Source organism: Cupressus sempervirens, chromosome 3 (genome assembly GCF_028749045.1).
Source record: "Cupressus sempervirens isolate cs-2001-9-10 chromosome 3, ASM2874904v1, whole genome shotgun sequence".
In the NCBI taxonomy this organism is placed as follows: Eukaryota; Viridiplantae; Streptophyta; class Pinopsida; order Cupressales; family Cupressaceae; genus Cupressus; species Cupressus sempervirens.
Window position 1 is genome coordinate 701,844,912 of NC_143120.1, and position 15,065 is coordinate 701,859,976.

General features: G+C 36.7%; 2 protein-coding genes across 2 annotated transcripts in view; one reads left to right on the forward strand and one right to left on the reverse strand.

Moving 5' to 3' along the window:
- LOC149568689 (O-fucosyltransferase family protein) overlaps window positions 1-15,065 on the forward strand; it is an 87,355-nt gene that overhangs the window by 24,339 nt on the left and 47,951 nt on the right. The window contains exon 7 of the mRNA XM_089821580.1: window positions 8,963-9,233. Coding sequence (XP_089677706.1) covers window positions 8,963-9,233 — 271 coding nt within the window. The remainder of the gene's footprint in view (window positions 1-8,962; window positions 9,234-15,065) is intronic.
- LOC149568690 (uncharacterized) lies at window positions 6-3,222 on the reverse strand. The gene is made up of 6 exons (XM_089821579.1): window positions 2,483-3,222; window positions 2,039-2,337; window positions 1,499-1,896; window positions 1,178-1,401; window positions 880-1,067; window positions 6-783 (listed from the first exon to the last, which is right to left on the reverse strand). The coding sequence occupies exons 1-6, from the start codon at window positions 3,220-3,222 to the stop codon at window positions 170-172; spliced, it is 2,463 nt and encodes an 820-aa protein (XP_089677705.1). The 3' UTR covers window positions 6-169.

Below are 15,065 nucleotides of genomic sequence, written 5' to 3' on the forward strand. Positions count from 1 at the left end.
CAAAAGAAAGAAACAAAGTTTAGATATATATAAATGCATAATGCGTACAAAATTGCATTCTCATGCAGAATGCTCATGGTAGGAAGCAAAATAGTAAATTACTAAATAGTTTCAATCTGTCAAACTAAAAGTAAATACTAAAAGTCTAAATACATCAATACAATGTCAATCACATCTTCCTCTTTCCACTTGCACTAGCAGGAAAGCGAGGGGGTCTAGTCCTAGAAGAAGTGCCCCGCACTGGGATAGGGTGTGAGCTGCGTGACTGTGAACTCTGTGGCTGTGCCCCCTCGCTCGACGTCCCTACTGACTGGCTCGACGTCCTAGAAGAGGATGCATCTCCTCCTAATGGTAATGCCTGATCCTCGCCTGAATCATCATCATCCTCGTCCTCATCCTCAATGTCATCCATAGTGAACTGAAAATCAGTGTCAGCCTCCCCCTCCATGGCCTGCCTCTCCAAATCAGCGATCTCATCTGGTGTAAACAATGGACTTGGCTCCTGTGCTGTCCAATCAGAATAAGGATCTATCTCATCTAGATCAAGCGAACTAGGTAGTTCTAAGAGTTGTGACTTTTTTATGCGCAACTTAAGATTATAGTGCACATAAACAAGGTCATTAAGCCGTTTTTGAGTCATTCTGTTTCTTTTCTTTGTATGGATGGACTCAAATAAGCTCCAATTGCGCTCACAATGGGATGAGCTACAAGGTTGGGATAGGACTCTGAGAGCAAATTTCCTTAAATTGGGGGTATTGCCACCCCAACTTGCCCACCAAGCATCTGCAAAACAAAATTTAAAAAGTTATAAAGCAATAAAAAACAAAATCAGAAGCACAACTTATCAATTAGCAAAAGTTTTAAAGTTTGACGCTTTACCTGGTGCTTGAGTAGATCTTGCTCTCTTTGCTAGCATAGAAGAGAACAAAGGACCCCTTGATTCCACATAGATTTGTTGTTCGGTCACAATAAGGTCTCTCTCCTCTTCACTTGATATCATTCTCTCAATGCATTTAGAGAGACCTTCCATGACCTCTCCATTAGGATCTGAGTAGGAATCATCAGCCCTAAAACAAATAGAAAATGATATCAAGTCTTACTACACAACCTTAAAAAGTAAAGTAAAATAAAGACTTATTAAAATCCCAACTTCAAGGACAATCAATTATCATAGTACCTGAATTTGGGATTGAGGAAGTAGCCTGCTGCATGAATAGGTTGGTGGAGCATATTGTTCCACCTCCTATGAATTATTTCCCAAATGGGGTCAAATCTGAGACTGTCCCCGTGATAGTAACTTCTAATAGCCTCTTTCGCCCTATCCATGGCCTCATAAAGACCTCCCATTGGGGATTGCTGCCCATCACATGTGCGCAAGACTAGAACCAGGGGCAGAGACATCTACATTTGAAATTTGAAAAATACAAATTAGTTAATAACATAGTAAGTTATGAATTGAAAATGAAACTTGAATACACTAAAAATATAATGAAGTTACCTCCACAATCTCCTTAGCCTTTGCAAAAAAGCTATCATCAAAGACTATTCGTGCCACAGCTTCTCCTTCGGGCTTCTTTGAGTAAGGTGAAGCAACCCAATCTGCACACACAAACATTTGCTTCAAAGCCAATATGTGGTCAAGAATACTTTGCAACGTCAAGAAGACCGTTGCAAACCTTGTCATAGCAGGTCTCATCAAATCTTTGCCTTTAGTGGCTTTTCTCATCAAATTGAGAACCCATGGGTGATTATAGATATATTTCGTGACTCGCCTAGCATCTTCCACAACTGGACTCACCCAATCAAGTTTTCCTATGCCCTCCAAAAGAAGGTCAAGGACATGTGCTGCACAAGGTGACCAAAAAAGTGTGGGATGCCTCTCTTGGAGGATTCTACCTAAAATATTAGCAAAAAATCAATAATCAGTAACAAACTTTCCATATTTAGTATTTACAAATTACATCAAATCTAAATTGAATAATACCATAGCATTACATTCATGATTCATATTGATTCAAATATAAAAAATTAAATCTACCTGCTGCCACATATGCTGCTGCATTATCTGTGATTATTTGCACCACATTCTCTATTCCCACCTCCATGACAACATTCTCCAACATTAAAGCCAATGTGGCTGCATTTTTCACTTTGTTGGAGGCATCGACAGATTTCCAAAACACCACATCATCTTTGCAAGCAATCAAGAAGTTAATAATGGTTCTACTTCTTCCATCTGTCCACCCATCAGATAAAATGGTGCAGCCATACTTCTTCCACTCTTTCTTTTGGTCTTCTATCAACAATCTTGCCCTACCAACCGCTTTGTCAAGCAACCTACAAAATTTAAGTGTAATATTAAATAAAGTGTAAGTGTTAGTGAAAAATTAGGAAATAAGTTATAACAATTAAGATTTAAAATATAACAATGAACTAGAGTGAATCTCAATTATTTACAATTACTAAATAGTAAAATACTAACCTTCCACTCATATCCTTGCGATTAGGCGGCTTGTACCCTTTGCCTGATATTGTCATTGCATTCACCATATTGACCCAATAGGGACTATCAGCGGCATTCATTGAGATATTGTTGAAAAACCAAAAATCAGCTGCTGCAATATCAGTTTGCTCATGCACCTCCTTAAACCATGCAGTGCCCTCTAATGATGGCTGTGCTCCAGGTGTGTTTCTGGGCACAAAATAACCACCTATCCCTGATGGGGATCTGGATGGTGATGATGAAGAAGTAGGAGATGTAGAAGAAGTGGAACCGGTAAAAGAGAAATTTTGTTTGCGGATCCGTGGGCCATGAAGAGATCCTGGTATGTTCTCAAGTGCTTCTTCTTCCTCTTGCATATCAAAAGGAGCTCCTTCAGATTCAGCTATGGCTGCCCTCATAGCTATTTTTGCCCTCTCCCTATTCAATTTTTTCTCTTCAGCAGCTGCAAGTAGGGCATGGATGAATCTTTTTTCTTCATCAGTTACCTTGAGACAAGGATTTGAGTCATGTTTCTTTATGCCTGCAAGGTGGTATTTGAGGCGGTTTATGCCTCCAGAAATAATTCTCTCACAGGGAATGCATATCACCTTCCCAATATCATTTGGATTTGGAGCTTCATAGGCATACCGCCATGCCTTATCTCTTGCATTTTTAGGCCGAGTGCCTATATATCCAGATGGGCATGGTGTTTGTGGCCACTCTTCTTGTGGGTTTGTCATTTTTTTAATGGTCGACCGCTGCCCTACACATAAATATATAGAGAAATGAATAAACAAAGTTAGAACTTAGAAGCTAGGGTTTCAAATGATTCAAACTTCAAACTTGAACCATATCCTTAGCAAACAACAAACTTCAACCATATCCTTAGAAGCTAGGGTTTCAAATGATCCAAAATGATTTTAAATGATTTGAAAACATTTACAAAAAACAACAAAAACAAAAGAACATTTGTTATAAAACTATAAAAAGTTTTCAAACTATGATAAGATGAACATACCTGAAAAGAAATTTGTCTTCTAAAATCGGTTAGAATCCTCTACAATCCACTCAAATCCGCCTTGAATCACTTGCAATCAGCCAAGAATGCCTCCAAACCTTCTTCTCTTCACTCCTCAAGGTTCTAAACAATGCAAATACAAGAAAGAATGAGAAAAAACACACTCACTGCCGCTTAAATCCGTCACAGGCCGCGTTCACCAGTAAATCGCGAGTTTTTCCTAAAAACTCGCCGAGTTTTTGCCGAGTACTCGCTGATTACCATCTATGATCTAAACAATGATATTTGAACTTGATATTTTAAATGTTTTGAATTTTTGATGTTGAAGTTGATTGAACTATGTTACTATATGATGGTATGATCACTATGATTACAAGTTTAACTGTTTATGGTGTTTTAAAGTTTTTGTTGTTCAAATGCATTTATGCTACATTCTAATTTTAATTCATGCTTCATAAAAATGTGTATATATATATTTACATGTATTTGTACTAACGAACCTAGACCCCTTTCCAAAATTTTGACGAACTTGCGAACCAGTTCTCAAACTTTGAACTTGGAACCTGACCCGAGCTGGCAACTTAGCTTAATCTGTGAGAGATTGAGTGTGAATTTCTGTAATAAACTTGAAAGAGAAATAAAGATCAATATCTCAGTGGGTTGGGTTTTTCAGTCTAGGAGGAGGGTTTGCCCAGGATATTTTATTGTGCTCCTACTGTGTATTCTGTGTTCATTTATTTATTGTTATTTTCTGCTATATTCTAGTTCAAATTTAACACGGTATCAGAGCGGGTGTGAGAACTTATGATCCGGAATCAAAATTATAGCAACAAGGATCTATTCACTGTGAGCTATAATGGTGAACAGATTAAAGGTAAAAGACAAACTAGAAGGGTCTGCAAATTTCTTATCTTGGAAATTCAGGATTTTAATCGCTTTTGAGGAAAATGATCTTCTTGATTTGTTGACTTCTGATCAAGTGGAGCTTGCTGATAATGATGAGAAAACAAAATGGAAGAAGAGAAAAATAATGGCTAAGAAAGTCCTAATACACTCTATAAATGATCACTTGGTTCCTGTCATCTCTAAGCTAGATTCTACCAAAGAAATGTTTTAGACTTTAAAGGACCTGTACGAGTCCAATAATACTAGCAGGGCTTTAGCTTTGAGAAGACATCTACTTCATATCAAGATGGGAAGAGGAGAATCTGTGGTGTCTTATTTCATGAAGATTGTTGAACTCAAAGATCAGCTAGGAGCTATTGGAGACTCTGCTCCTGATAAAAGACTTAGTTATGCTTTCTATGATCAACCTTCCAAGCTCCTGGGAATCCTTTATTCAAGGCATAAGTGTAAGGGATGACCCTCCCAAATTTACAGGCTGAGAGTTGATTGCATTCAAGAAAATGCAAACTTGAGGCTAGAGGAAATTCTCGCAAAAAAAACCATGATGATGATCATGTTCTTGTCGCCCAAGTGCAAGGGAAAAAGGTAAGAAAGGAAGCTACAAAAGACTCAAAGAAAGAGGCTAAGATTCAGCTCCCGACTTCAACAAAAAGAAAAGGGACATGTCCATAGTTCAGTGCTTCAGGTGTGACAAATTTGGTCACTATGACAGGGATTGTATGGTTAAGCCCAAACCTCAAGTAGCTGCTGCAGTAGTTGGAAATATTTAGCCTAAGAAGGAGCCTAGTGATACATCTGAGGGATGTTGTTTTATCTCTGCTCTTTCCGGCTGCATTCCTACAAATTGTGATGCATGGTTAATTGATAGTGGAGCTTCTAGGCATATTACTGGTTATTGTGATCATCTAGTGAATCTGAAGGAGAAAGACTCTCTTCTTCAAGTTATCATTGAAAGTCTGAAGATGATGTTAGCCACTCAGTTAAGGGAGCTGGCTCCACTTCTCTTAAGCTTGATTCAGGGGTTTCTTTGCATTTGAGTGATGTATTATTTGTGCCAGCATAAAGAGAAATCTGATTTCTATATCAGCCTTAGAAGGTAAAGGATTTCATGTTTCCTTTATTGATTGGAAAGTATTAGCACGGAGAAAGAATTCTAACCTGACTTCAGTTCAAGAAATTGGAGTTCATTATGGCAGCCTTTACAAACTTTCAGCCAATTCCATTTCAGCATTCTCTCATGTTTCTTCAGACTCAAATAACATTGAACATTGCAGATTTGGCCATTGAATTTGAGAACTTTGTCCTCCATGAGCAAGGCTGTGATTGGTCTGCCAAAGCTGGATTCTAAGCATGAAGGAATTTGCAAGGGTTGCACTTCAGTTAAGAGTATCAAAAGCACCTTTCATTCCAGTGAAAATAGATCTAAAAGTGTTTTAAAATTAGTTCATTCATATTTATGTGGACCTATGTTGTGGCTTTTATTAGTGGTTATTTGTACTAGGTCACTTCATCGATGTTTTCTCTCATAAGTGTTGTATCTATTTTCTCAAGTCAAAAGAGTCTGAAGAAGTACTGTCCCACTTTAAGGAGTTTAAATCCTTGGTTGAAAATCTTTATAATAAGAAGATTAAAGTCTTCAGATTTGATAATGGAGGGAAGTATGTTTCTGACATCTTTTATACCTTTTGTTTTGAAGCTGGGATTAAGAGGGAGTTTTGAGTCCCTTACAATCCCCAACAAAATGGTGTCGCAGAAAGAAAGAACAAGACTATAGTTGAGGCTATCAGGGCCATGTATCAGGTCTTAAATTATTCCTTTCGGCAGAAGCATGTAGGACAATTGTCCATATTCAAAATAGGAGTCCTCATTACATCCTAGATAAGAGAACTCCAGAAGAACTAAACCTGACATCAGCTATTTCAGGATCTTTGGATTCCATGCATATTCTCACATTCCAAAAGAGAAAAGGACTAGACTAGAGCCTTCTAGAAGTAAAGGTATTTTTTTTGGCTGCATTGATTCTTCTAAAGCTAATCACGTCTACATTCCAAGACAAAAACAGATTGAAATCAGCAGATGTGTTACTTTTAATGAAGATGTAGCTTGCAAAAGATCCAGTTGTTCTTTTGAGGATTCAGATTCATTTGATTTTGAGTCTCCTAGAGATATAGGAGTGGCTGATCCAAATCCACCTTCAAAGATTTAAAGGGAGAATCCAGAACCTACTAATTCTTCTGACCCTTCCGAACCTATGGACTCTATAGACATTCCAACAGGTCCAAACACTAATTCTCATAATAAGAAAATACCTCTATCTGTTAGGAACATCATGGAAGAAGTTGAAAGCTATTCAGCTTCTTGTACTTTTAGAGGAAGCAAAAGACCTCACAAGTATTTTGGTTATGTTGCTTTGATGAGCCATATAATTTCTTTTGAACCTTCCAATATTGAAGAAGCTTCAAGACAACAGGTTTGGAGAGACGTATGATGGAGGAATATCAGTCCATACTCAAGAATGCTGTGTGGGACATAGTCCCTATATCTAGGAATAAATCTATTGTCTGTTCCAAATGGAGCGTGAACATATAGGTAGGTTGGCCATGAGCAAAGGAACACCGAACAATGTGTCCCAAAGCTTTCCCAATCATGGAATTGCATCGCATGATCAGAAAATTCCAACTTAGCCATTAAACATGAAGAACACACAGGTCCAAGCAAGAAACCAAGACAACAGGTTTGGAAAGATGCTATAATGGAGGAATACCAGTCCATACTCAAGAATTCTGTGTGGGACATAGTCCCTATATCTAGGAATAAATATGTTGTCTCTTCCAAATGGAGCGTGAACACATAGGTAGGTTGGCCATGAGCAAAGGAACACCGAACGATGCGTCACAAAGCTTTGCCAATCATGGAATTGTATATCATGATCAGGAAATTCCAACTTAGCTGTTAAACATGAAGAACACATAGGTCCAAGCAAGAAACCAAGATAACCCCATTGCAAAGAGTAGATTGAGGTGTGAACCTAGACACAGGTAAAACATGATGTCCAGAACATATTGTGAGGTCTACAACAACAAACAAGTCAACGCGAAGGAACACCACAAAAAACACTTAAACTGTCTAAACATGAACTACTATTGAAAAGGAAATGTTTTTTTTGGGTGATGCAAGATTACCGTGAATCCAAACATTCTTGCATCAAAAAGACCAATCAAATGTATTTCATCTTATTGGAAGGACTCTTATGGTTTCTTTGTGCTCATAAAAGCCTCTGCAGGAGAAGGCAAGCTCTACTTTTATATGCATCATTGCAATTGATGTTCCTTGGAAGAAGTATGAGACGGACTTTGGTAGATGATTCTATTCATCTTATAAACAGAAGGGTTTGGAGCTCATGAAAGGCAAAGCATCTTTCACAGATAATTTTGTTTCTTGAAAATAGATTCTTTGAAATGTTAGTGTAGCTTTATGCTAGTAAGATGATGGATGTGATTGCCGGTCTATTCAAAAGGTTAAGGCATAGCTGCCAGTGGATTAACTATTTCACCAACCTCCAATCATCTAGTAAGATATAATTTTTTAGATTGAAAAAAAACTATTGCTTGATACTGTATCATTAAATGAGGGGCCATTTCAGTTTGATTCATGAAGGCAGATGCTTCTCAAACAAAGGGTGACGTGTGTATCAGGCTAGCTCTACTGTTGTCTCCCCTGCTGATCATTTCGTTTCACTGACTGCAAGGTCTTTCATCAGAATTGTTTTGGAGTTTATGATATAAGTTCTTTTTTCTTTGAAGATTGTCTCTGTTTAATAAGCGATGACCTTTTAGCAGTTATGGTATCCTAGCATTTCATCTAAAAATCCTCCCATGATTTTATTTGGTAACTAAATAATTTGGCTTTTGCAATTGATCAATCATCCATCCTCTTTGTTAGTGCTAATTGCAAAATGTTTTTCTTTCTTCATTCTCTGTAGTGATAAATTTATGGAGTTTCTCCCATTGTTTTTATTTTTATTGAGAGTTTTTCCATAAGGAGGAAATTTATTGATAGAATATGATGAAATGGGGCTTTACATATTTTCTTAATGATTGTTGTAGATATGTCTTTGCTTTTGTAGCTATTCTTTTGATTAACACTTCTTTGGAGGTTCATACAAGTTTTGCAAATTTTTGTGTTGGGAGGTCAGATGATTTTTTTCATATTAGGGAGTTAATTAGTTGATAGATTATGATGAAATGGTACTTTACATATTTTAGTAATAATTGTAGAGATATGCTGATGTGGGAATTTTGTTTGATTAAAATTGTCTTTGGAGGTTCAAATAAGATACAGTAAAATTGCAAATCATCCAATGGCAAATGTCATGAAGAATTACTTTCTTCAAGAAGCGTTCTAATGAAATATTTTGCTTGAATAAATTTGAAATATTGCTATTTGGGTTAGTACATGAATTATTTGATTTGATTTATGCCTGTCCATGTATCTTAGTGAAGACATTTTAACTTTTAAGCTTACCATCTCTGCTGATTTGATTGTGTTTTGTACAGTTATGGAATTGTTGCAATTGCGCCCTTCTCACATAGACTGGCATTTGATAACATGCCTAGAGAAATCCAATGGTTACGTTGCAAAGTTAATTTCCAGGCACTAACTTTTGTTCCTTACATTCGTTCTCTTGGAGATGTGCTTGTAAGTCGCCTGAGATCACATTATCATAGCATCCAAGGAGCAGGTCAAAGAAGCTTCCAAACAGAATCAAATGGAGATGCTAATGCAGGTTCTGGAAAATTTGTGGTCCTTCATCTTCGGTTTGACAAGGTATATTTACTGTTAAAACATGCTTTTTAGTAAACTGCTTCATGTGTGTGCACATTTTTCTTACAGTTATCTCCTTTGTTTTTATATTTTCATGAGTTGTCAATGCTAGGTAGATAGTCAATGACAGAATGCTGGCTTCCCTTTAAATAATACATACCAGGAATGTTTGAAATTGCCTGCTTACTTCTACCTTGAGACTTAGGACATGAATTATGATATGGATGAATTGTTCCTCATTTTAGTAATCATTCTTCAGCATTAGGACTAATGAAAGTTCATTGTTAAATTTCTAAGTTTATGGAGTTCACCATAAGGGGGTAATGGTGGAGACCCTCCATTATACAAGGCCCATACGCTTTGTCACAGAAATTATAAGCCTGATAATGCTGTATGTTGTTGTGCATTAGGCTCAGTGCCATACTTGAGTTTGCAATCTTCTATGGATGATACAACTCGTAAGGCATATCATACTTGTAAGATGAGATTTCTTGGTTTCTAACAATAATGTAAGAAGTGGGATAAATCATTGCTCGTCTTGTTAGGTCAGAAAACTATTTTCCCAAGGTAGTGATTTGTGAGTGCTGTTTCCACATGTTAAGCTGGACCAACCAGTTTCCTGTGCTTCAAAATTTTCTCGTGTCAGCACCATTCTCAATGTCTACATGTTTTGTTTGAAAATAATAATGAGTAGGTTTCTAGAAGATACAATCCTTGTTATATATGGTAGGTGAATGAATAACTTGATAAAACCAATCAATTGTTTTTGTAAATGAAATTCGCTAGATTGACTAAATGAATGTTAGAAGCTGCCTCTTTCGTACATGGAAGTGTAGCATACAGGGATTATTATTGAAGTTGCATCATACACTGATAGTTAAAACATACACACACACGTAGCCAAACACATCCAAACTTTCCAAAAATATTTTCCCATGCATTCCACTTACATGTTCTCTACCGGCACCCGAGCTGGTATCTTAGTTAATGACTTAATAGTTGATGTTCAGAAAAGATATTTTACTGTCTACAAGTGAATCATTATTTTTTGCTATTTCAATGTTGCTTGTGTACCTAGCATTTATAGTAGGATTATATTTTTGATATTCTAATGTATTATATATAATATATGCTGAGACTTCCATGATTAAAGTGTACCTAGGAGCCCAAAAAGATTGATTTTCCCTTTATTCATGCCTGTTTTTTCCTATGAAAATGTAGTGATGATAACATGTTTCTACACCTGTCAGCTCTCTTCTTGTGTTTCTTTTTGTGCATTTATGTAATGATAAAGGGAACAAATAATACTAGGAACAAATAATACTATCTTTCGAAAAGATTGTATCCAGATCTGGATTTGCTGTGACAAACTTGCCTTAGGTTCTGATATGGCAGTAACAACTTAATTTTACTCCCAGTTTGGGGCAGACTACAAAGAATGAATCTAACCTCCTCATGCCAATGGTGTGCCTCTCCTCTTACCACAACTGATGGATTAATATCCTTGATTATTATTATTATATATTCTCCTTTGTCAGATATGTTTGTTCCAATATTAATGTTTTCCTTATTTTGATATAAGACGTCAAAAGAAGAATGGTTCCACAACCCTTGAAAAGCTCCAACACCAATCTTTTGCCCAGGCCCTAGATAATATTTTTGCACCATATTCAATATTTGTAACCGACTGTAGAGCTAAGTCATAAGTCACAATTCACAATCCCAAGCCCTAGATAATATTTTTGCACCATATTCAATATTTGTAACCGACTGTAGAGCTAAGTCATAAGTCACAATTCACAATCCCAAGCATAGTATTTATGAATCTCCAATGTTTTTTATCACCAATATGTGGATTGCAATGAGAATAAGAGCAGCCTCCAGATATTTAATTCAATATTAATCAGTGATATATTATTGACTTTGATTATGTAATGCCTCTTTGAACCCAATTCTTCCTTTTCCTCATATCACTTCTATTTGCTGTATCCTCAAGACACGTGTTCAATGAATAGCAAGTAAATTTTATAATCCTTCAACTGGTGCAGATTTTCTTAATCGCTTCTTGACATGAGGATGGGGGGGTGATAGTAAAGAACCTGCTGGTGTCTCTAGTTAGCTCAGATATCGAGCTTACCTTACTTACATTTACTTTGCCAATGATATTGCTTTTTTACCTAATGGAATGGAATTTGTATAGATTGAATGATGTGACTGTCATTACTAAAGTTGACTATTGCTGGATGAATTTTTGAATCACTGCTTCAGTATTCTTCTTCTTTAATCCTCACATGTCACTTGTGTTTGGTGGATGATTGACTGTATTAATTTCTTTCATGCATTTTCTTTCCCTGGGTTTGATGTTCTTTTTCCTGGTCACCATTGTCTGTTTTGGTGCATCTAATCAAAGTATGGAATTCCATCTTTCCTGTCACTTGGATGGTCCTACGTTGAGTCCATTGTTTGAACCTACTAAAGCTCCTGTTAAGGATGTCTGCAAATGTTTTATACACTGTAATATATGATTCAGTGGCAGTTAGTATGTTGTTGGACCGATCATCTGTAATTTCTGGATGCTAATATTTTTCTTAATCTCACTTTCTCCCCCCTTCCCTTCATTGCTGGTTTAGTCTGTTATACCCAACAAGGGTGAAGAGTTTTGTTTGTGAGACGTGTCTCCTGTCACTTTCCGTATGATTAGTAATTATTAATCTTTACATTAATTCTTATAATGTGTTTCTCATTCGTAATCTTTAAATTATTAATTTGTAATGATGTTATATTACTTCCATTATTATCAATTATTATAATAACATTATTATGTATTGTATTATTAAATTAAATTAAATTATAAATTATATAATACAATACTATATTAATATTATTATTTTTAACAGTAGATTATATTATTTTTTCAAAAAAGAGGGGTAAAAATTTATTAAGATAGAAAGAAATACAACAAGGAGAGCTCAACAAGGAGCTCAATCCTGAGCAACAAGTTCATCAAATTCTTGCACCATCTCAAAGGAAAGTTGCCCCCATCCGTAATATTCCAACCCGGAGCATGACTAGAAGCCTATTTGGCTAAACAATCAGCAGCTCTGTTCCATTCATGAGGAATATAAGTGAACCTAATGAACTGCAAAGAGGTAGAAAAGAGAATAATTTGATTAACAATAGTGGCCAGCTGCCAACTAACATCCTCAAGTTCCTGCGAGGAAAGCAAGTTCACGACCACTTGGGAATCAGACTCAGATAATCTTACTCCATCCCTGGAAGCAACATTGTTACACAACATGTAAAATAGCCTGAGGTTCCATGAGATTGTTAGTGTAATCACCCTTATGAACTGAGAAATTTTTTTTAACATCACCAGAACTGCAATGAGCCACTCCCCCAATACCAGCAGGGCCTAGATTCCCTCGGGAAGAACCATCAGTGTTAATTTTTAGAACTCCATAGGGAGGAGGAGTCCAATGCCCATCCCGATTCACTCGACCTTTCCTTTGATGTTGAGGCTGCCTGGACATAGAAGGAAACTTTTGAGCTGCAGCCCCATCTTGAAGATGAAAATTGAGGCGATTGCATATAGCAAGATCAACCGGATCTATACCCCCATCTAGCTCACACTTCACTTGAATAGTTTCCTGAAGAGAATGTGAGATCTTCCACCAAAGATGCAAAACACCAAGCCGAACATCTTGGAAGATTCGACGATTCCTCTCCAGCCAGATATGCGAAAGCATGAACGATGGACCAGCAATCCAAGCAGCATGGAGAGGAGAAGACTTGGATGGAGCATTGCCCAAGCGGGTCTAGAACTCAGGCAAAGAGGAAGCATGCCTACAAGAGCAACCCCAAGCACTCCACCAAAGGTGCCATAGCTAAATAGAATAGGAGCAACGAAAGAACAAATGGGAGACATACTCCTCCCCATTACCACACAAAACACAATAAGAGGGGCCCTAAAATCCACGTTTACAAAGATTATCCCACATAAGACAACGGTTGTGAGCCACTAGCCACATGAAAAAATTGCACTTGGACCAAGAAACTTTATTCCAAACTTGCTTCCACCAAGGGACCTCAACATCCCCAAATAATTGTCTAGTTATCTCCTGATACCTGGCAGAGACATGATATTTGCTAGACAAGGTACCTCCCCAAGCCAAAACATCTGGACCTAGCAAAGAGGAACATTCTCTAGAGGCCAAAATCTGAGAAAGCTCTTGACGATACACATCTATGCCTCTAGGAGGCCAATCAAAAGAATGCTTCCATCTGTAACCGACAACAGGTCCCAATTGATAAAGAGTCTTGTAATGAGCCACTGTGTCCCATCCATCGGCATGAAAAGAGTCACAAAGAGTCTGAAGATGAGGGTACATGGATAATATGGATGGGAATCCATCCCCAGCATCAGACCAAAACAAAGCCTCAGAATCTCCCTTACATATCCAGAACAAACCCCTCTTGACTAACACCACACCTGTCTTCAGAGTATGCCAGACCATTGAGCCATGACCTTCAAGAGGAAGTGCAAAAACAGAGCAAGGATCAGCACCATGAAAATATTTATGAGCGATAATACGAGCCCAAAGTTGATGTTGTCCAGAGCACCATTGCCAATAAAGTTTAGCAGCCAATGCTTGACTACTCAAGAGAGCTGATCGAAGACCAAGACCACCCTCCTTTTTAGGCCTACAAACAGTCTCCCAACTAATCAAGCTCCATTTAGTACTACACAAATTACCACTCCAAAGGAATTGCTGAGAAAGAGCATCAAACTCCTTGAGAAAGTAAACAGGAGCAGCCTGAACCATGCTTCTATAAGTAGAAAGAGCTTCGATAACAGATTGAAGAAGAGTAACCGGAGCAGCAGTAGAAAGCCATCTATGAGTCCAATGATTTACCTTATCCTGAAGCTTGGTAATCAAATTTTGCTAGAAGAGACGTGGCTGCCTAGAAACAACAATAGGAATGCCAAGATAAGTCAAAGGAAGTGACCCAATTGTCATGCCCAAACTATGAGGGCAGAACACAACAAATTTTTTTTTCGATTTAAAATTCAACATGCTCTAAGTTTGATATGATTGAGATAGAAGCTTTAGCACAGGTTCTTTACATTACAATCCTAAGGTTTTAAACATGAGGATGATAACATCATTAAAATTTTAAAACTTTCGTTATTAGATTAATCTCGATAAAATTATGATATTATATTAACTTATAATGATATGCAATAAGACTTACATAGATAACAATGTGCATGAATTCAGATCTCAAATTACTTGCAATATCAAATGAATCAAACCTACATTAAAACTTATTTAAATAGCTAGTTAATTGATAAATTTAATTTACTTAATGGTAAAAATAAAACAATTAGATTATATTTAAATTAAAACTAACTAAATTAGTATAAACAACTAAATTAATTAAAACTATACTATCTAAATCGAAATTCAATTAAATTCATGACCAACTAACCCTTAACAACAAAACTACTATCAAAGCTTAATACAAAAAAATAAATGTAATAAAATTACTATAACTAATATACTAAATTAAATTAGGTTACATTTAACTTACTAATCAACTTAACACTGCTCATAATAAACAAACAAAATATCTAATTCAAATCTAAATTTAATATTAATAAAAAAAAAACTCACTAAAACTAAAATTACTAACCAAACTTAAATTTTAAAAAGAACAAAACTTAATACCCTAACCAACACCTAAACCCTACTCTATTCCCAACTCCCATAGGTCACATCGGCCTCCCCTTTCCCCAATCTCCTGCGCAAAACAAGCGTTGCATATGTACAGCGC

Bases quoted from the DNA above. Each gene is read 5' to 3' on its own strand.
- LOC149568690 (XM_089821579.1), bottom strand. From the start codon at position 3,222: ATGACAAACCCACAAGAAGAGTGGCCACAAACACCATGCCCATCTGGA. The intron at 1,897-2,038 runs GTAGATTTAATT...CTAATATTTTAG, and splicing joins AGCAGCATATGTGGCAGCAG to GTAGAATCCTCCAAGAGAGG. The intron at 1,402-1,498 runs GTAACTTCATTA...TTTCAAATGTAG, and splicing joins AGGCTAAGGAGATTGTGGAG to ATGTCTCTGCCCCTGGTTCT.